Genomic DNA, 20616 nt, shown 5'->3' with positions numbered 1-20616 from the left:
ACATTTATTAACGCATTATTTTTCAGGAGAAGATCCAAAATTTCCCGCTGTGGAACTACCTTTCTGATATTTTCCCCTCTCAATCCGTAAAATATTCTCTCCTGCCAACAGTGTTTGAATTATTCAGCAAAATTTTTTCGTTCTGTTTCTTAAGTGATTCAAATCACTTGTTTGTCCAGCCATCAATTTCATAAAACTTAAGTTTTTCTAAGGTTGCAACACGATCTACACAATCAAACGCATTGGAAAGATTGTAAAAAAAAAACCAACTACTGGTATTTTCTATTTAAGGCATGTTATATTTGGTGAGTGAATGTATATACAACATTGTCAGTCAATCAATCCTCCTGGAATCCAAACTGTGAAGTGCTAAGTAAATTATGTTATCTTAAATGTGAGATGCTAAAGAGAGGGAGCCAACGGCCTTGCCGCAGTGGTAACACCGGTTCCCGTCAGATCACCGAAGTTAAGCGCTGTCGGGCTGGGCTAGCAATTGGATGGGTGACCAGCCGGTCTGCCGAGCGCTGTTGGCAAGCGGCGTGCGCTCAGCCCTTGTGAGGCAAACTGAGGAGCTGCTTGATCGAGAAGTAGCGGCTGCGGTCTCGGAAACTGACATACGGCCGGGAGAGCGGTGTGCTGACCCAGTGCCCCTCCATATCCGCATCCAGTGAAGCCTGTGTGTGGCCTGATGGCACAGCGGCCGGTCGATACCGTTGAGCCTTCCCAAGCCTTTTCCGACGAAGTTATAAAAGAGGGAAACTTGGCCACCGACTTGTTGAAATAAACATCTTGGTTCTTGTTCATGGTAGCCTGAATGAATAGGCTCACGTCATGGTACGAAAAACTCTTCCAGAACAGCATAGGCCTGCCTCTACTCAGAACTACGCCCTCTATACACTGTAGATTAAACGCCTCACTGGGCCGTTCGTACACTCGACGCCTTGAAAACATACATTTCTCCAGTCGGCTACTGTCCAGTTTTTGGATTGTTTGGTCCGTTTAAGACGTAGAGCTTTATGTGCCACTCTGAGATAAGGCCTTTTGTGGTGTACCACAGTCCACTGTCCATTGCAGCCAGTTCTGTTCGCAATAGTCGCTCGGAAATTGGCGAAGATTCACCTGCATTCACTGGTAGTAGCCATTCCTGTTGGGTTAGAAACAAACTGTCATCAACACAACTTGACAGTCATCTCCAGTTCCCTTTAGTTATGATCTCTTTACGATCACTGTTCTTACGTTCTCTTTCGTCCTAGCGGGTGACACACCACTCCTTGTAGGCAAGATGGACTGCCAGCGTTGATACACCTGCAATGGGGCGAATTCATTCACGGTATGGTTACTGGCACGTCCAAGCGCGATTGTTCATTTCTGCTAGTTTGTGATGTCTCAAAAAAAAAAAAAAAAAAAAAAAGGCTCTGAGCACTATGGGACTTAACATTTCAGGTCATCAGTCCCCTGCAACTTAGAACTACTTAAACCTAACTAACCTAAGGACATCGCGTAGAACCGCTCGGCCACCCCGGCCGGCCGCAATAGGAGGACCACATCCTAACCACGAAAAACTACCCTATACCGCAACTCCATTTCCTCTATACTAAACCGTTGGCACTACACTTGATGGCAGGTAACAGTTTCTAGGCATTCGCCAAACCGAAACTCTTACATCGGAATGCCACAGAGAATAGCGTGATTCATCACTCCTAATCGCTCTTTTGCAGTCATCCATTATCGAGTGGCGTAGCCTCCTACACCACCTCAAGCGTCACTTGCCATGGCATACAGAAACGTGGGGTTTATGAGGAGCTGCTCGACCATCGTACCCCATACGAGAAGTCATTATATTACCTGGACTGCTGGTAGCACTTTGGGATTCAGGATTGATTCCTTTCGCTTATTTCATGCGACTTTTCACAACCATCCTCCGCAATGTTCGGCGATCCCTGTTCGTTAGTACATGAGGTCTACCTGGTCTCAGTTTAGTTGTGGTTGTTTTTCGCGTTTCCAATCCACAGTGACATCACCAACACCCGATTTGGGTAGAAAGCTTTGAATGTCCCTGATATATTTGTTACTCAGGTGACATGTAATGACTAACCCACGTTCTGAGTTACTGAGGTTTCCTGAAAGAAACGTTCTGCTGTTACTGCTTCTGGACTGACAACACGATCTTTTTCTTTTTTTTTTTAAAAAAAAAAAGGTGGAGCCCCTCTCCGCCTACACCGGCATGATGGCCAAGACAAAAGGTCTACTGCCATCTCTGCATAAGGGTTAGTGTTCACTAAAAGTGAAGTGTCGCCGGCCAGAGTGGTCGAGCGCTTCTAGACGCTACAGTCTGGAACCGCGCGACCGCTACGGTCGCAGGTTCGAATCCTGCCTCGGGTATGGATGTGTGTGATGTGCTTAGGTTAGTTAGGTTTAAGTAGTTCTAAGTTCTATGGGACTGATGACGTCAGAAGTTAAGTCCCATAGCGCTCAGAGCAATTTGAACCATTTTTTGAGTGAGGTGTCGCAGGATGTGGGTACTGCGATGTTTGCGTTCGTCTGGCTAAGGTTAGCCATTTATACGCGCTCATCTGGAGATAGTTTAGGTCGAAAGTCGAACGAAGGGTAGCAGTTTTAAGGGCAGAGGAAAAAAAAGTGCCAAGGCAAGCGCCAAGGGAGAAAAACCTCTGCGATAGTTGGGTCGGGTACTAAGAGCAGTAGCGGATGTCTTGCTGACTGCGATAGGTCACGCAAGGGTAGGTTATGTTAGAAGCGGGTATCAACACGATACTCCCCACCTCATTTTATACTGGCGAGACCGCCTCATGTGACATGTAGTGGTCGATTGCGCTTTACGTAGGAATGTCTAGATACTTCTGATCAAGTAATGTTTGTAACAGACGTTCTGAATTTTGCTCACTTGTGACACGACGCCTGCCCGCACAAGTGAAGGTGAGCCTGAAGTCGCAACACGCTTGCGTGACATCTGGAGCTGAGGAATGAGGTCGGACGGCGCGGCCGGTCGGTTAAACATTGAGGCGGCGGTGATTCAGGCGGCCCCGAGACGGCCCTAAGTCAGGGCGGAGCGAGGCGAGCACATGTGTGTCGGCGAGGCAGTCTATTAGAAGCTGATTTAGCGGCGCAGATGGGCGGGCGCGCAGCTGGCGGTGCGGGCACGGCCGCTGAAAAGAGCATCAGCTCCTGCCAGCCCCGGTACAGCGATAGGGATAGGGACAGGGACAGGGATAGGGCCGAGGCGACCCCCCCAGAGACGGCGCCAGGCTTGTAATCGCATTGCCGGCCCGCGCGCGCTCCCCTATCAAAACACGGGCTGCGCGGCGCACATAATAGATATTACACGGCCGCCCCCTGCGCTGCGTGCCGGTAATGCTGCCGGCGCCCACCGCTCCCCGCCACTCCACTCCGCCATCAGATATGATCACCGGCGCTCCGGCGCTGCTCCCGTAACCTCGCTGCCCAAAAGTCACTCGCAAATGAGGAACCACAACCGCAACAATCTTAGCATTGCTCAACTGGGCCGCCTCATCAACTCATTGTACAATGGGCGTTCAATAAGTAATGCAACACACTATTTTTCTCAGCCAATGTCGGTTGAGAAAATGCGGAATTTTTTGTGGGACATCGTGGATCATTTCCGCCTCAGCCCCTACAGTTTCGTGAAGTTCCGACAGGTTGCGACGCTATATGTGTAGGTTAGAGTCATAACACACATGCTCCAAAACAATGAAAATTGAGATGCCGACATATTCTCATATAGATTTATACATAGAACATAATTCACGAAACAGCTATTCGCATGTGGCACAAGGTCCTTGCGAAAACCGTTGTTAACCTTCATGGTTAGTTTCAAAAGTCTCATGATCCGCCGGATCTTGTGGGTTTTGTCCCGTACCTCCTCTTGACGAATCAGCGATTAGCTCACTCGGCGCCATTTTCTTGTGTAGTAGTAAATATTGATGCCAGTGGAGTGTGTTTTCTGTTTTGTTCAGTTATTTTGGGGAATATAATAATACACTGTAGGAGAGAAAGTGGCTTGCGGTCGGAATCAAAAAGTGTTGCATGTCGAGTTGCAACACGATAGTTTCCGCGAAACCAACATCATCCAAACAGCTCAGTACCAAAACTCACAAGATCCAAAATGGGGATTGTCAAAACTTACATGTTCCATAGCTCATTAACAAAACTCACATGATCCATAATATAACCTTAAATAATTGTAATTTCTCAATAAGCAAACATAATCTGAAATATACATAATGATTTAAAGCCATTATTCTTGCACGTATTGATGTCAATATATGGGAAATCAGCACGACGCATGTAAAACACGTTTTTAGTCATTTGTGAAAATTTATGTTTTTGGAGCATGTGAGTTATGCTTCTAACCTACTCATATGTATCCTTCAAAATGGCGTCTGCAACGGATGTGCGACCCAAGCAGACAGCAGGCACTGAGTTTCTTTCGGTGGAAAATCAGAGCATCACAGATATTAGTAGGCGCTTACAGAATGTTTACGGAGATCTGGCAGTGAACAAAAGCACGGTGAGTAATTGGGCGGGGAGTCTGTCATAATCGCAACACGGTTCTGCAAACCTGTCCGATCTGTCGCGTGCCGACCGGCCGCACACAGATGTGACTCCTGCACAGCGTTCGTCGCCACAAAAATGCAAACGCACTTCTCCTTCTTCATGACAACGCAAGGGTCACATAAGTATGCGCACCCAAAAGGAACTCACAAAACTTCACTGGACTGTTCTTCTTCATCCAACCTACAGTCCGCATCCACACCTTCCGACTTCCGTCTTTTGACCCAATGAAAGCTACACTCCGCTGGAAGCAGTACATGGACGATGGGGATTTATTGATGCAGCAAAAAGTTGGCTCCTATGTCCAGTAGAGTGGTTCCATGAGGGCATACACACTCTCCCAGTAAGGCTGCGTAACGCTATTGTGATGAACGAAGATTAAGTAGAAAAATTCGATTTTGTAGCCGAAAGAGTGAGGAATAATTTTGTGTTTGAACCCTGAATAAAACCAACCTGCTTCCAGAAAAAAAGTGTTGCATTGCTTACTGAAATCCCCTCATACTGATTCTTGATTTCGTGACCCCATGAACCAACCGTTTCCATTTTGGACGGTCAGCAGCTTCTAAAAGAAGCTGCTGAAGAGGCAGAATGGAGATCATCTTGATTTGATCCATCCACCTGCTAGCTGCTTCCTCCCTCGGTCTCGTGCCCTCCAATTTTAAACGTAAGACAAAGTTCCGTGTTCCGGACCTAGAGAAGGCAATCGGGCCCTTGAGACCACTGAGTCGTAATCTTCCAACGGCATCATCAGATGTGGTATGGAGGAGCATGTAGTGAGCACGCCGCTCTCCCGATCTTTGTCGGGTTTCTCGACCTTTCAACTGCTACTAATCGCTCGAGTAGATCCTCGCTTGGACTCACGACGCTGAGTCCATACTGTACCAGTAGTCCTACCAAGGAAAAATCTTTGGCGTTACTGGGAACCGAACCGTGTTCTCCACATGGTAGCCAGATATGCTGACCATCGAGCTATGGATGCGGACAGTCCTTACTTCGTCTAATACACATCTACGTGACTACTCTGCAATCGACAATGAAGTGCCTGGCAGAGGGCTCATCAAATCACCTTCAGACTATTACATCTACATCTACATCCATACTCCGCAAGCAACCTGACGGTGTGTGGCGGAGGGTACCTTGAGTACCTCTATCGGTTCTCCCATCTATTCCAGTCTCGTATTGTTCGTGGAAAGAAGGATTGTCGCTATGCCTCTGTGTGGGCTCTAATCTCTGATTTTATCCTTATGGTCTCTTCGCGAGATATACGTAAGAGGGAGCAATATACTGCTTGACTCTTCGGTGAAGGTATATTCTCGAAATTTCAACAAAAGCCCGTACCCAGCTACTGAGCGTCTCTCCTGTAGAGACTTCCACTGGAGTTTATGTATCATCTCCGTAACGCTTTCGTGATTACTAAATGATCCTGTAACGAAGCGCGCTGCTCTCCGTTGGATCTTCTCTATCTCTTCTATCAACCCTATTTGGTACGGATCCCACACTGCTGAGCAATATTCAACCAGTGGGCGAACAAGCGTACTGTAACCTACTGCCTTTATTTCTGGATTGCATTTCCTTAGGATTCTTCCAATGAATCTCAGTCTGGCATCTGCTTTACCGACGATCAACTTTATATGATCATTCCATTTTAAATCACTCCTAATGCGTACTCCCAGACAATTTATGGCATTAACTGCTTCCAGTTGCTGACCTGCTATATTGTAGCTAAATGATAAGGGATCTTTCTTTCTATGTATTCGCAGCACATTACACTTGTCTACATTGAGATTCAATTGCCATTCCCTGCACCATGCGTCAATTCGCTGCAGATCCTCCTGCATTTCAGTACAATTTTCCATTGTTACAACCTCTCGATATACCACAGCATCATTCACAAAAAGCGTCAGTGAACTTCCGATGTCAACCACAAGGTCATTTATGTATATTGTGAATAGCAACGGTCCTACGACACTCCCCTGCGGCACACCTGAAATGACTCTTACATGCTGCGTTCTGTTATCTAGGAACTCTTCAATCCAGTCACACAATTGGTCTGATAGTCCATATGTTCTTACTTTGTTCATTAAACGACTGTGGGGAACTGTATCGAACGCCTTGCGGAAGTCAAGAAACACGGCATCTACCTGTGAAACCGTATCTATGGCCCTCCGAGTCTCGTGGACGGGCGGTCACTCATCCAAGTGCTAGCCATGGCCGGCCTAGGTGGCATAGAGGTTCTAGGCGCTACAGTCTGGAACCGCGCGACCGCTATGGTCGCAGGTTCGAATCCTGCCTCGGGCATGGATGTGTGTGATGTCCTTAGGTTAGTTAGGTTTAAGTAGTTCTAAGTTATAGGGGACTGATGACCTCAGAAGTTAAGTCTCATAGTGCTCAGAGCCATTTGAACCATTTTGCTAGCCATGTCCAACAGCGCTTAACTTCGGTGATCTGACGGGAATCGGTGTTACCACTGCGACAACGCCTTTGGGGTTCTAAATTAATTTATTCATAATTGAAAGCCGCGCGGGATTAGCCGAGCGGTCTTAGGTGCTGCAGTCATGGACCGTACGGCTGGACCCGTCGGGGGTTCGAGTCCTCCCTCGGGCATGGGTGTGTGTATTTGTCCTTAGGATAATTTATGTTAAGTAGTGTGTAAGCTTAGGGACTGATGACCTTAGCAATTAAGTCCCATAAGATTTCACACCCATTTGAACACACCCCATGATTGAAATACCTAGGTATTAGCTGAACTTATAGACTTTAGATTTGTGTGACTTATTGTGTATCCGAAATTTGACGGATTCCTTTTAGTGCTTGCGTGGATGATCCCATATTTACCCTTATTTAGAGTCAACTACCACTTTCCGCAACATACAGATAGCTTGTCTAAATTATTTTTCAATTGGTTTTGATGTTCTGATGACTTTACTAGACGTTAAATGACAGCATCGTACGCAAATAAGCTAAAACGGTTGCTTAGATTGTCTCCTAAATCGTTTATATGTATTAGGAACAACAGAGGATCTACAACACTTCCCTTCCATGATTATTTTTCTATATTTGCTTCATCTCTTCTCACAATACGGCCAAAGAACGGGAGAATTTTTTGGTTGACTCAAGAAGAAAGGCGCCTAGACAAACCACATTGCTGTGTAATGGACTCATCAGTTCTTCTTTCGGTCTCTTTTATACGCCGTGTCCTGCGCTAGCATCAAAAGCTCAAATACACCCATACGCTGCTTGTCTCTGGCCATAAGGATCCATGTTTCGTAGCCGTAAAAGACGATGGAAAATACGAGTGTTTCAGTAAGACGGATTTTTGTACTGTTTGTTAACGCTCGTCTCTGTCAGATGTTGGTGAGCTTATTCACAGCAGCTCGTCCTTCCGTGATCCGCCTTCTTACACCACCTTCACAGCTTCCCGTGTCACACACGGTTGATCCAAAATAGGCGAACGAACGCACGCTTTTAGTTCCTTTAATCGACCTGTGAGTTGGGGCTGTACTCCCCGATCGGTCATTGTAGGTTAGGACTTGTATTTATTTACACGTCAAATTTCATAGGACCAAATTGGGGAGCAAATCTCCGAGGTCATGGAACGTGTCAGTACATGAAATTACAACATAAAAGTAATAACAGATAATAATATGTTTATGAACCCGACAACAGTCAAGCCGTAAGTTTAAGTAAAAAAAAAAAAAAAAAAAAAAAAAAAAAGAGCCCAGTCTTTGGAAGTGGTAACATCCGTCAAGTATCTGAGTGTGACTATTCGAAATTATTTCAAATGGAACGATTAGATTACACAAGTAACTGGTAAGGCGAACTCTAGATTGCGGTTTATTGTGCGTCTGTATGGGACCCTTACCAGTTGGGTCTGATTCAAGAGATTAAGAAGGTCCAAAGAAGAGCGACAAGATTCGTGACTGATACATTTAGCCATCGCGAGAGCGTTACAAATCTCATAGAAAGTCTGAAGTGGGACACACCTGTAGATGGACGACGCGCTAAACGGAAGGGCCTGCTCATTAAATTCCGAAATCCGATCTTCACCGAAGATGTAGAGCATATATTATTCCCACCAACTTTCATATCGCGCAGTGATAACCATTCAAAGATAAGGGAAATAAGAGCTCGTACTGAGTCGTTCAGTCATTTTTCCCTCTCGCGACCCGCGAGTGGAACAGAGGGAAGGGGGCGGGGAATATGACTTTGGCGCGAATAGTGCCCTCCGCCACACACCGCTTGGTGGCTAGCGGAGTATATATGTAGATATAACTAAAGGCAATCAGCAATAGAGCAAGAATGAGCTTAATTTTTCAAGGGACTCCTCGACAAAATAGAGGGAGCGACCCGAGAGGAAACTCCTCAGTTTCGATTTGAAAGCGCGTGGATTACTGGTAAGTTTTTTGGATTCTAGTGGTAGCTTATTGAAAATGGATGCAGCAGTATACTACACACCTTTCTGCACAAGAGTTAAGGAAGTCAGGTCCAGATGCAGATTTGATTTCTGCCGAGTATTAAGTGAGTGAAAGCTGCTTATTCATGGGAATAAGGTTACATTTTAACAAGAAATGACAATGATAAATATATATGTTGAGAAGACAATGTTAAAATACCCAGGCTCATGAACAGAGGTCGACAAGAGGATCGTGAACTTACACCACTTATTGCCCGAACCGCTCGTTTCTGAGACAAAAATATCCTTTTAGAATGGGAAGAGTTATCCCAAAATATAATACCATACGACATAAGCGATTGAAAAAAAAAAGTAGACTAATCTTCCTGTCGAACGATCACTCACTTCAGATACCGTTCGAGTAGTAAAAATGACAGCATTACGTCTTCGAACAAGATCCTGAACGTGGGCTTTCCACGACAGTTTACTATGTATCTGAACACCTAGAAAACTGAACTGTTCAGTTTCACTAATCATATGCCCATTCTGTGAAATTAAATGACGTGGTATAGACTCGACTGAAGTCTAAAGTAGTGCTGGAGGGAACTGACACGATGAATCCTGCAGGGCTGTCCATAAATCCGTAAGAGTACGAGGAGGTGGAGATCACTTCTGAACAGCACTTGCAAAGTATCCCAGATATACTCAATAATGTTCCCATCTGGGGAGTTTGGTGGCCAGCGGAAGTTTTTAAACTCAGAAGAGTGTTGCTGGAGCCACTCTGTAGCAATTCTGGACATGTGGGGAGTCGCATTCTCTTGCTGGAATTGACCAAGTCCGTCGGAATGCACAATGGACATGAATCAGATTGGTGATCAGATTGGATACTTACGTACATGTCACCTGTCAGAATCGTATGTAGATGTATGGAGAATCCCATGTCACTCCAACTGCTCACGCCCCACACCATTGAAGAACCTCAACGAGCTTGAACAGTCCCCTGCTGTCATGCGGAGTCTATGGATTCATGCGGTTATCTCCATACCCGTCCACGTTCATCCGCTCGATACAATTTGAAACGAGACTCGTTAGACCAGGCAACATGTTTCCAGTCACCAACAGTCCAATGTCGGTGTTCATGGCTGAAGCGAGGAGTGAAGCTTTGTGTAGTGTAGTCATCAAGGGTACACGAGTGGGCCTTCGGCTCAGAAAGCCCATATAGATTGTTTCGTTGAATGGTTGGCACGTTGACGCTTCTTGATGGCCCACCATTGAAATCTGCAGTAATTTGCGGAGGGGATTCACGTCTGTCGCGTTGAAATATTCTCTTCAGTCGTCGCTATCCCGTTCTTGCAAGATGTTTTTAAGGCCACAGCGATTTCGGAGATTTGATTTTTTACTAGATTCCTGATATTCACAGTACACTCGTGAAATAGTCGGGAAAATCCCAACTTCATCGCTACCTCGGAGATGCTGTGTCCCATCGCTCCTGCGCCGACTATAGCACCACGTTCAAACACACTTAAATCTTGATAACCTGCGATTGTAGCAGCATTAACCGATCTAACAACTGCGCCAGACACTTGTCTTATGTAGATGTTGTCGACCGCAGCGCCGTACTCTGCCTGGTTACATATGTCTATTTCAATTCGCTTACCTTTACCAGTTTCTTCGCCGGTGCAGTGTAGTACCTTAGGATGTTTTTGCCTCTTGGCGAGAAGAAAACTTGACTACAGGCTGACGATTTTTGAAAACTACAAATGTAAAAATAGTTCAAAATAATCCTACAATACAAACCGAGATAAAATCTAATACTTTAGCATTTGCAAAATTGTTTGATCTAACATTCCCATCTGTTATCACATAGTCATCAGTGGCAATAGAAGAGGCATTCAGGCGATATCACCACACTCTTTCCGTCACTTCCACCTGCCAAATGAACCAATACACTCCTCACTATAAAATGGTGCAGTAGTAATTTTTTTTATCAAAGTAATAGTTTCATTGCGAGTATTTAAGTTGACAAATTTATGGCGTTTAAAAAATATTCACAAAGTTTTCGATAATGTCTACTGTATTAATTTTTTTATATAGAGATACCTCAAAATTATTTATTCATAGAATAGATTTAAAAGTTCAAATGGTTCAAATGGCTCTGAGAACTATGGGACTTAACATCTTAGGTCATCAGCCCCCTAGAACTTAGAACTACTTAAACCTAACTAACCTAAGGACATCACACACATTCATGCCCGAGGCAGGATACGAAGCTGCGACCGTAGCAGTCCCGCGGTTCCGGACTGAAGCGCCAAGAACCGCACGGCCACCGCGGCCGGCATTTAAAAGTTCATAACTTATCTTTCTCAAGCTTAGTAAACATAAACACCAAAAGTGAAACAAATATGTCCACGCTAGACAGAACTCCCAGAGTGGAACTGCTGAAGTGGTTCAATAAACTGTGCCGGCTTCTGTGACCGAGCAGTTCTAGGCGCTTCAGTCCGGAGCGCTGCTGCTGCAGTCGCAGGTTAGAATCCTTCCTTGGGTATGGATGCGTGTGATGTCCTTAGGTTAGTTAGGTTTAAGTAGTTCTAAGTTCTAGGGGGCTGATGACTTCAGATGTTAAGTCCCACAGTGCTTACAGCCATTTGAACCAATAAACTGCCACAGCGAGACATCACTTTCTATACTTGTAATCTGAAGCATTACGAAAATGTTGCAACACAATCATCATTGGACAAGATTTAGTATGTAAGACACACACAACTCAGTGGCACTGTTAATTAATTTAAAGATGTCCGCTCAGCTGCACCGATGATTATTCAAACCACGAGCGGTTTCAGGATGATAAAATCCCATCTTCATGTATATAAAGCTGTAACATACAAAGGTGAGGAGGTAACAAAATATCATGTGACCTGTCAGTAACAACCAGAAGAGAAAACTGCTGAATCAAGGCACTCACATATTATTTGGTAACGCATAAAGTGCAGTTGGGCCAGTTAGTGCAAGGCCTCGAAATCACTGCATCTTGGGGGAACTAGAAAAAGGAGAGGGCCTAATAGTAAAACAGACCTAATAATGTGACGCCTGGGAGGGTAGGATGAAGGAAATAGAAAACGAGAACAAGTACTGTATTCACACTGTCCGCCGTCGGGCAGCTGCACGATATGAACAACAACGACGTGTGAGTGGAGGCCAACGCCGATCTGGAGGTGCGGTGCGCACAGGCGCCATGGGTGTACAACCAAGTAAACAGACGTCGTTATGAGCGAAGATGCAGAAAATCAGGTCTGATTGGTCCGAGCGCTTATAATATTTCACTTAAAAGTAACATAGAACATAAACGAGCTGTGGTATTGCCATTACGCCAAATAACTCTGAAACATGAAACTTCCTGGCAGATTAAAGTTGTGTGCCGGACCGAAACTCGAACTCGGGATCTTTGCCTTTCGCGGGCAAGTGCTCTACCAACTGAGCTACCCAAGCACGACTCACGCCCCCGTCCTCACAGCTTTACTTCTGCCAGTACCTCGTCTCCTACCTTCCAAACTTTACAGAAGCTCTGCTGCGAGCCCTTCAGAAGTAGCACTCCTGAAAGAAAGGATATTGAGGAGACATGGCTTAGCCACAGCCTGGGGGATGTTTCCAGAATGAGATTTTCACTCTGCAGCGGAGTGTGCGCAGATATGAAACTTCCTGGCAGATTAAAACTGTGTGCTGGACCGAGACTCAAACTCGGGACCTTTGCCTTTCGCGGGCAAGTGCTCTACCAACTGAGCTACCCAAGCACGACTCACGCCCCGTCGTGTTTGGATAGCTCAGTTGGTAGAGCACTTGCCCGCGAAAGGCAAAGGTCCCGAGTTTGAGTCTCGGTCCAGCACACAGTTTTAATCTGCCAGGAAGTTTCATATCTACGCACATTCCGCTGCAGAGTGAAAATCTCATTCTGGAACTCTGAAACATGTAACAACAACAACAACAGCAGCAGCAGCAGCAACAACAAGGCAGTAGTACATGCGCAAAATGAATTAATGAGGCATTAGAAACAGTAAAATAGAGACAAAAATTAATGGTAACATAGCCAATGCTAAATAAATAATCACGTGTATGATACATTATGGACTCAAATGACGTAAAATAAAATATATAAAAACCACCACAAATCTAAAATGTGAACGTAATAACATAAGTAGCGAATAGCAAAAGAAAATTATCAGGTGCCCTACAGCATACAAAACATATGGAAAGATGGTTAAGAGGTGGACAACCAAACGAATGGGAGAAAATAAGCCTGAACCTCACAGGCTCGTAAAAATACTGCCGTATTGGACAGGGCCATGGTACATAGTCCAGATGAGGTGGGTAAGACAGTGAAAGCCCTGATAAAATTAATAATCACTATCAGCAAACCTGTGACAACTACGAGAAAATGCTTCTCGCTATACAGATACAACTGTACTGGAAGCTTCACAAATTTGTTAAGTTCATCCACAGAGGGTTAAGAGGGATCCAGCGGCATTGTCTCAATCCTCAGTAATCTCCCTCGCAAGGTAAGCGCACATCAGCAGTTGTTTATTTCGCTGCATATCCTGCAGCTTGGTAGTGGACAAGAAGATGGAGCCCGCCGATGCAGTTCGGCGGTACATCTTCAGTGATGTCATTCAGCAATCGGCAGGGCGGCGTATACAGCTGCTCGCAGACGGCAGAGAGCAGGCTGGTGCTGGGGAACACGTCATGTGGCGAAGCCGGGCGAGGCGGTGCGGGATGAGATGAGATGACGCGGAGGGGGCGCCGGATATCAAGATTAATGTCTCCTGTCGGAGTATTCCTCCGTTAACAACAAGTGTTCCGGAAGGGGCGACTCTCTATGAACGTTGTCGAACTCTTTCTCCGGCACACACAAAGATTGCGCCAGCTGTGGTTTTCCCTAGGGCTGTACGCTAGGACCGTTAATAATCAAAGGCGAAAAAGGAACTGTTCATTCCTGTACGACTCAACAGTATACAATAAAAACATTAACGCCATTCGACTGCAACAAGCGCCTTAAACTGAAGGGTATAAGAAAATGTGCCGAAAAAAGCGTACTCAAGGTGTTTCAGGATTGCTGTTACAGAGTTCTAGCGACTGTAGAGGGGACTCATTAGATAAAGTTTGGTAAGGAACCCATGTCCGCAAATGCACTGTTTGAACGTGAAATATGAGGGGGAGTGAAATGAGAAACGAATACACGCCGCAATAGGACCAATAGGGTTTTCATTTTGCTAACGCCACGTAGCGCTCTGTATGAAAATCACTGACTGTGCTATGCGCAGTCTGTGGGTGGTTTGCATTGTTGGAATATTTGCTATTGTAGTGTTGAGCAGCTGGATGTGAACAGCGCGTAGCAGGGTTGTGATATGTACGAGAATTCTCCTACGCATAAGAGAATTTCGTCATTTGTATGATGTACGAGGCAAAAGTGAATATCGTACACGAACATACGAGAATTTTGCCTACAACTTTTTTTTTTAAGCGTTTAATCCGATCGATAACTGGAGTCGTTACAGACGACTTACTCTACCCTATCCTATCCTAACTTAGTCTACAGACTTCACAAAAACATACATGCCCACGGGGGAACTCGAACCTTCGTAGTTGAGGGCTAGTGGCTCGTGACACCACACCAAGTCGTGTGGCTATGGAGGCGGGTCCAAATTTTTTACCAAATATACATTATACACATTTGTTTGGAAAATAATCAATTCATCTGTTATATTTTTAAAATGATTAGAAACTGTTACGAATCCGTGCAGTCTCTGTCAATCAATAAATTTCAGGCAGGAGAGAGAGCGCCAAACAACCGACATGACAAAACGATTAAAGTCGAGAATGAGGCTTAGTTCAAAGCCTGGCCCTGGAAAATAAATTAAATAAGCTAACAATAACGAATCACTTTGCTTTGCATGACATATTTCACCCAGTACGAATTGTTAAGTTTCAGAAATAGAGCGGCCAACGAATCTCAAAGCACTAAATGGAACTTTAATCGAATATTATTGGAAAGCAATTAACAGTAGACCTAATTACCCTACAATACTGTGGAATTGTGAAGTACAAACGAAAGACATTTCATCAGACGGTATTGTTTCGTCTTCAACAAACGATACTCTTAACAATGCGTATTTCGCGTATAGTCATTACGAGTACGTTTAGCTGAATTCATTTACTGTGTAGTTTCTTTTTGTAAGTGTTTCGGGTTACTGTGTGTTACTGTGAGTGGAGAAATGGGAAGTGACAGTGAATATGAAAACACAAGCACGAAACTTTCGTGCACGCCGGAGAAAAAACGTCTAAAAAGAGGTGAAATCTCGAAGACAGAACGGCCTGTCCATCGACAACAAAAATTTCGTGATGAGTGGCTACATATGCCAGGTTTACGTAACTGGCTGGTGCACGATAGTGATCCGCTCAGGGCGCGATGCAGATATTGCAATACCAGCATGGTTTCAGAAACCCAGAACATTAAAAACCATTCCAGAAGTAAGAAGCACCTAAACATGGTGCAGTCTGCTACCGTGCGACAGCCTTCAGTTGCTCAATTTGTCACAAACGCACAACCATTTAAGAGGAAGGTTGCTTAAGTTGGAATCAAATTATCAGCATTCTTAGCAGAACATAATGTGGCACTTTTAGCTGCTGACCATTTATCTGGTTTGTTAAAAGATATTTTTCCAGACTCGTATATTGTAAGGGCAATGACTCTTAAACGGCACAAAGCACGTGCCATTGTTTCTAATGTTATTGGTACGTCACACAAAGAAGTGTTGGCTAAAAAACTACAACACAACAAATTTAGCATAATGACGGACGAGTCCACCGATATCGGAACTGTGAAAAAATCCTGCGTGGCGATCCGCTTTTATGACAAAGATTCAGGTGAGTAATAATAAGAGCTAGTTTTGAAATAATAACCAAATTAATTCTAAAATAAATTTTCCTGTTAAGTTACCACATTGCATCACTTCTCCTTTTACAGGTTGTATTGAAAGTAAGTTTTGGGAGCTATATAAAGTTTATGAAGATGGAGACTTAAATGTTGAGAAAGCTTCTACTGCAGAAAATCTCTACAATGGTGTAGTAAAAAGGTTTCAACAGCATAACATTCCATTTGCCAATATTATTGGCATTGGAGCAGATGGTTGCAATACTATGATGGGAGTTCGTAATTCTGTAGCAAGCAGATTCCGAGATAGCTGCCCGGGAATTTTTGTAATGAAGTGTGTTTGTCATTCGGTGCATATATGCGCAAGCGAGGCGTGCAAGAACCTTCCAAGAACTTGTGAGGACCTCGCGGGGAATATTTATGGTTTTTTCAAACTCAGTGCGAAGAGGCAGGCAGAGTTCAAGGAATTTCAGGTATTGTAACATTTTATATCTCATAGACTCTATTTTACGTCCGATCGTGTGGAAATAGGCTAAACATTACGAGTATGTTTTATTCCAGGTATTTTTAAACTTGGAACCACACAAATTACTACATCCTTCACAGACACGTTGGCTGTCAATGATCGCGGTTGTTAGGACAGTGCTGGAAAACTGGGATGCTCTAATGCTGTTTTTTAACCAAAAATGGCTTTCTAAGCGAGTTCTAAGTGCTGAACAAGTTTTTAACTGTTTACATGACTCATTTGCAAAAATGTATTATATGTTCTAAGAGTGGTTTCTACCAAAATTTACTACTTTCAACGAGTATTTCCAGTCTAGAGCAGTAGTAATTGTTGACCTTCATGACAAGATTAGAGCTCTCTATACAGAAATACTTCTGTATTTCATGAAACGCACTTATGTCATGGGAAAAAGCTCAGTGATGTTGACCCAAAAAATGCACCTCATCATCTGGAAGATTCACAACTGTGTTTGGGTGTGAAAATTCTGAAGAACGTTGGCACACCAGAGATAAGGAATCACCCACATCTTATCAAGGATTTTTATGATCGATGCAGGAACTTTCTTGTGGTGAGTGCACCTCGTTTGCCTGAAATCATAAATAATTTGTGTTTTATTGTTTTCTATACATTTGTGTGTTTATGTGTGGCATACCTAATGAGAGCTAATAATTCTCAAATATTACAGACAGCTTCGTGCCAGATCAAATTACGGTATGATATGGAAGATAAAGTGCTGTCCAAACAAGCGGCACTCAAACCTACAAATGCCCTGTCACAAAGTTTCCGAAATACAACACCTTCACTCATGCCTTTAATGGAACTGTTGCCACGTATAATTCCTCCCTCAGACCTCGATTTAGCACAAACTACAGATGACCAGTGGAGGCGTCTCCCTCTGGTTTTGGCTTGTCTCCCAGACTCACTACAAAAGGAACAATCACCGGACAAAATGTGGAATATATTAAATAACGAATCTGAAGAATTTAAGGAATTGAGCGTTTTCGCTCTCTCAATTTTGAGTTTACCTCATTCAAATGCAGACTGCGAAAGAGCTTTTTATAAGGTATGTAAAGCAATGAAGCTAATAACTAGTTAATAATATGATTTCATACTTGTCAGGTTATTGAAGTTTCATGTTCAACTTCAGATAAACTTCATGAAAACCAAAATTAGGAACAGACTCCAAACCAGTACACTGAATGGAGCACTTCTTGCCTCTGAATGCATTAAAGAACGACCAGGAAACAACGGAACATTTGTAACTTTTGAGCCAACACACCAAATGTCCGAGAAAATGACGTCGGACACTCTTTATAAAACGAAACAGGAAGAAGATGTAGACATCGAATTTGTTTCATAATTACAAATTCTTGTTCATACATTTATTAATTTGTAAATAAGGTTTTGTAAAGCTATATACATATACTACGAATCAAAAATTTTCGAAACGTACGAGTATTTTTACTAAAATACGAGAATTTCATGAGGTTGGTACGAGAATCGCGCTGTCTGGATATCTCAACCCTGGCGCGTAGCGTTGTGCAGTTGGAGGTGAGCCGCCAGCAGGGGTGGATGTGGGGTGAGAGGTGGCAGAGTTTTGAGAGCGGACGTTCTGGACGTGTGTCTGTAAGAAAAAGGAAATTTGTAAGACTGGGTGTCATGAACTGATATCTACCGGGTGATCAAAAAGTCAGTATAAATTTGAAAACTGAATAAATCACGGAATAATGTAGATAGAGAGGTACAAATTGACACACATGCTTGGAATGACATGGGTTTTATTAGAACCAAAAAAATACAAACATTCAAAAAATGTCCGACAGATGGCGCTTCATCTGATCAGAATAGCAATAATTAGCATCACAAAGTAAGACAAAGCAAAGATGATGTTCTTTACAGGAAATGCTCAATGCGTCCACCATCATTCCTCAACAATAGCTGTAGTCGAGGAATAATGTTGTGAACAGCACTGTAAAGCATGTCCGGAGTTATGGTGAGGCATTGGCGTCGGATGTTGTCTTTCAGCATCCCTAGAGATGTCGGTCGATCACGATACACTTGCGACTTCAGGTGACCTCAAAGCCAATAATCGCACGGACTGAGGTCTGGGGACCTGGGAGGCCAAGCATGACGAAAGTGGAGGCTGAGCACACGATCATCACCAAACGACGCGCGCAAGAGGTCTTTCACGCGTCTAGCAGTACTTTGTTTTTCTTTTTGGTTATAATAAAACCCCATGCCATTCCAAGCATGTGTGTCAATTTTTTACCTCTAGATTATTCCGTGGTTTATTAAGTTTTCAAATTTATACTGACTTTTTGATCACTCGGTATATATATATATATATATATAATAACTTTTGAACACTATTAAGGTAGATAAATTGTTTGTTCTCCATCAAACTCTTTCATTTGCTAACTATACCTATCAGTAGTTAGTGCCTTTAGTAGTTAGAATCTTTTATTTAGCTAGCAGTACTGCCGGCCGCAGTGGCCGTGCGGTTAAAGGCGCTGCACTCTGGAACCGCAAGACCGCTACGGTCGCAGGTTCGAATCCTGCCTCGGGCATGGCTGTTTGTGATGTCCTTAGGTTGGTTAGGTTTAACTAGTTCTAAGTTCTAGGGGACTAATGACCTCAGCAGTTGAGTCCCATAGTGCTCAGAGCCATTTGAACCATTTTGAGCTAGCAGTACTGGCGCACGCTGTATTGCAGTAGTTCGAGTAACGAAGATTTTTGTGAGGTAAGTGATTCATGAAAGGTATAGGTTATTGTTAGTCAGGGCCATTCTTTTGTAGGGATTATTGAAAGTCAGACTGCGTTGCGCTTAAAGAAAAAAAAAATATTGTGTGTCAGTTTACTGTTGATCAGAATAAGTGAAGAGAAAAATGTCTGAGTATGTTCAGTTTTGCTCAGCTGTTTGAAAATCAAATAACGTAAGAGGTTTACCAGCACTGTCATTCTTAATTTTTCTAAGGGGATGTTTCAAATGGTTCTATTCAAAAGTAATCAACGCACGCATAAAGACATTTACCCCAATGGGAGAGGAGACGATCGATTCCCGTTTCGTACAACGCGGTCGGCCGCTGACGGATCTAAAATCGCACCCACTCTTGCACTCCCTCGTCTGACTGAACTCTAGCTCCACGCAGGTCTTTCTTCAGGTCGCCAAAGATGTGAAAATCACACGGTGAAAGATCTGGGCTGCACGGAGGATTTTCCAATATTTCCCAGGCAAATGACTGAAGCATAGCCCTCGTCCGAATACCAGTTGGTGCAACAGGATGTTTCCGGAATACCGAGAGCGTACAGCAAAGCCAACAGTGGAAACAACGCAATCTGCCCCGCCAAAGTAATCCAAAGGTATTCACACAAGTTCCTGTAAGATCCTGACGACCTTCGACAGCAGGGACCCTCTGCTTGTCGAGTTCCTCGAGCGTGGAGCCACAGTCAACGTACAGCACTATGAAGACACTTGGTAGAAACTGCGACGCGCCATACGGTCGAAACGCCCAGGAATGATGTCGGACTGACACACACTGTTGCACGATAACGCTCGATCGCACAGAAACAGTAGGACTCAGGTTACGCTTCAGCGATTTTCTAGGGAAACACTGTATCATCCTCCGTACCGCCTACTTAATTTCACGGTGTTATTTTCACGTATTTGGTGACCTGAGGAAAGACACGCGAGGAGGTCGGTTTCAATCGGAGAAGGAAATGCAAGAATGGGTGCGATTGTGGATCCGTCAGCGGCCGATCGTTTTCCACGAAACAGGAATTGATCGTCTCGTGTCCCAGTCGGATAAATGTCTCAACGTGTGCGGTGATTACTTTTGAATGGAATCATTCCATGGTCCTACTGTGGCGGGTGTTCGGTTTCTTTTCACTGCCCCTTGTGAGTTTAAAGGTCGGATCACCTACAAATCTCCCGATTCGCCGAACGCACACAGCGAAGACATTGGGCCCTGACTTGTGTGTCCACAGCAGCCCACGGCACGGACAGTGTTTTGAGTACTCGTCGCAGGGCTCTCTTTACGTGACGAAGGACGTCTTCTTCAAAGGCGAGAGTGCGGCGCGTCAGTGAAGCACCACAGTCAACCCTCCTGGTAGCGAACCAGTTTATCGCAACCGTTGATGCAATCGCACGAAAATGGTATGTCATGTTGACTGACGACGGCGCCCTCTTCTGTTTGTGTGCGTTGCATG

The 20616-nt window shown here is 44.2% G+C and overlaps 1 protein-coding gene and 1 pseudogene across 1 annotated transcript in view; both read left to right on the top strand.

The window, feature by feature from the left end:
• The first annotated feature begins 415 nt into the window (after positions 1–415).
• LOC126189733 (5S ribosomal RNA) lies at positions 416–533 on the top strand (annotated as a pseudogene).
• A 15184-nt stretch (positions 534–15717) lies between these two features.
• Positions 15718–20616, top strand: part of LOC126188553 (uncharacterized) — a 59482-nt gene continuing 54583 nt past the window's right edge. Inside the window, exons 1-3 of the mRNA XM_049930153.1 lie at positions 15718–15898; positions 15999–16378; positions 16467–16622. Of these exons, the coding sequence (XP_049786110.1) occupies positions 15718–15898; positions 15999–16378; positions 16467–16622 (717 nt within the window). The remainder of the gene's footprint in view (positions 15899–15998; positions 16379–16466; positions 16623–20616) is intronic.

The sequence above is a fragment of the Schistocerca cancellata genome, chromosome 5 (assembly GCF_023864275.1).
Source record: "Schistocerca cancellata isolate TAMUIC-IGC-003103 chromosome 5, iqSchCanc2.1, whole genome shotgun sequence".
In the NCBI taxonomy this organism is placed as follows: Eukaryota; Metazoa; Arthropoda; class Insecta; order Orthoptera; family Acrididae; genus Schistocerca; species Schistocerca cancellata.
Note: the sequence above shows the minus strand (reverse complement) of the source record. Positions and strands in the feature narration are given on the sequence as shown.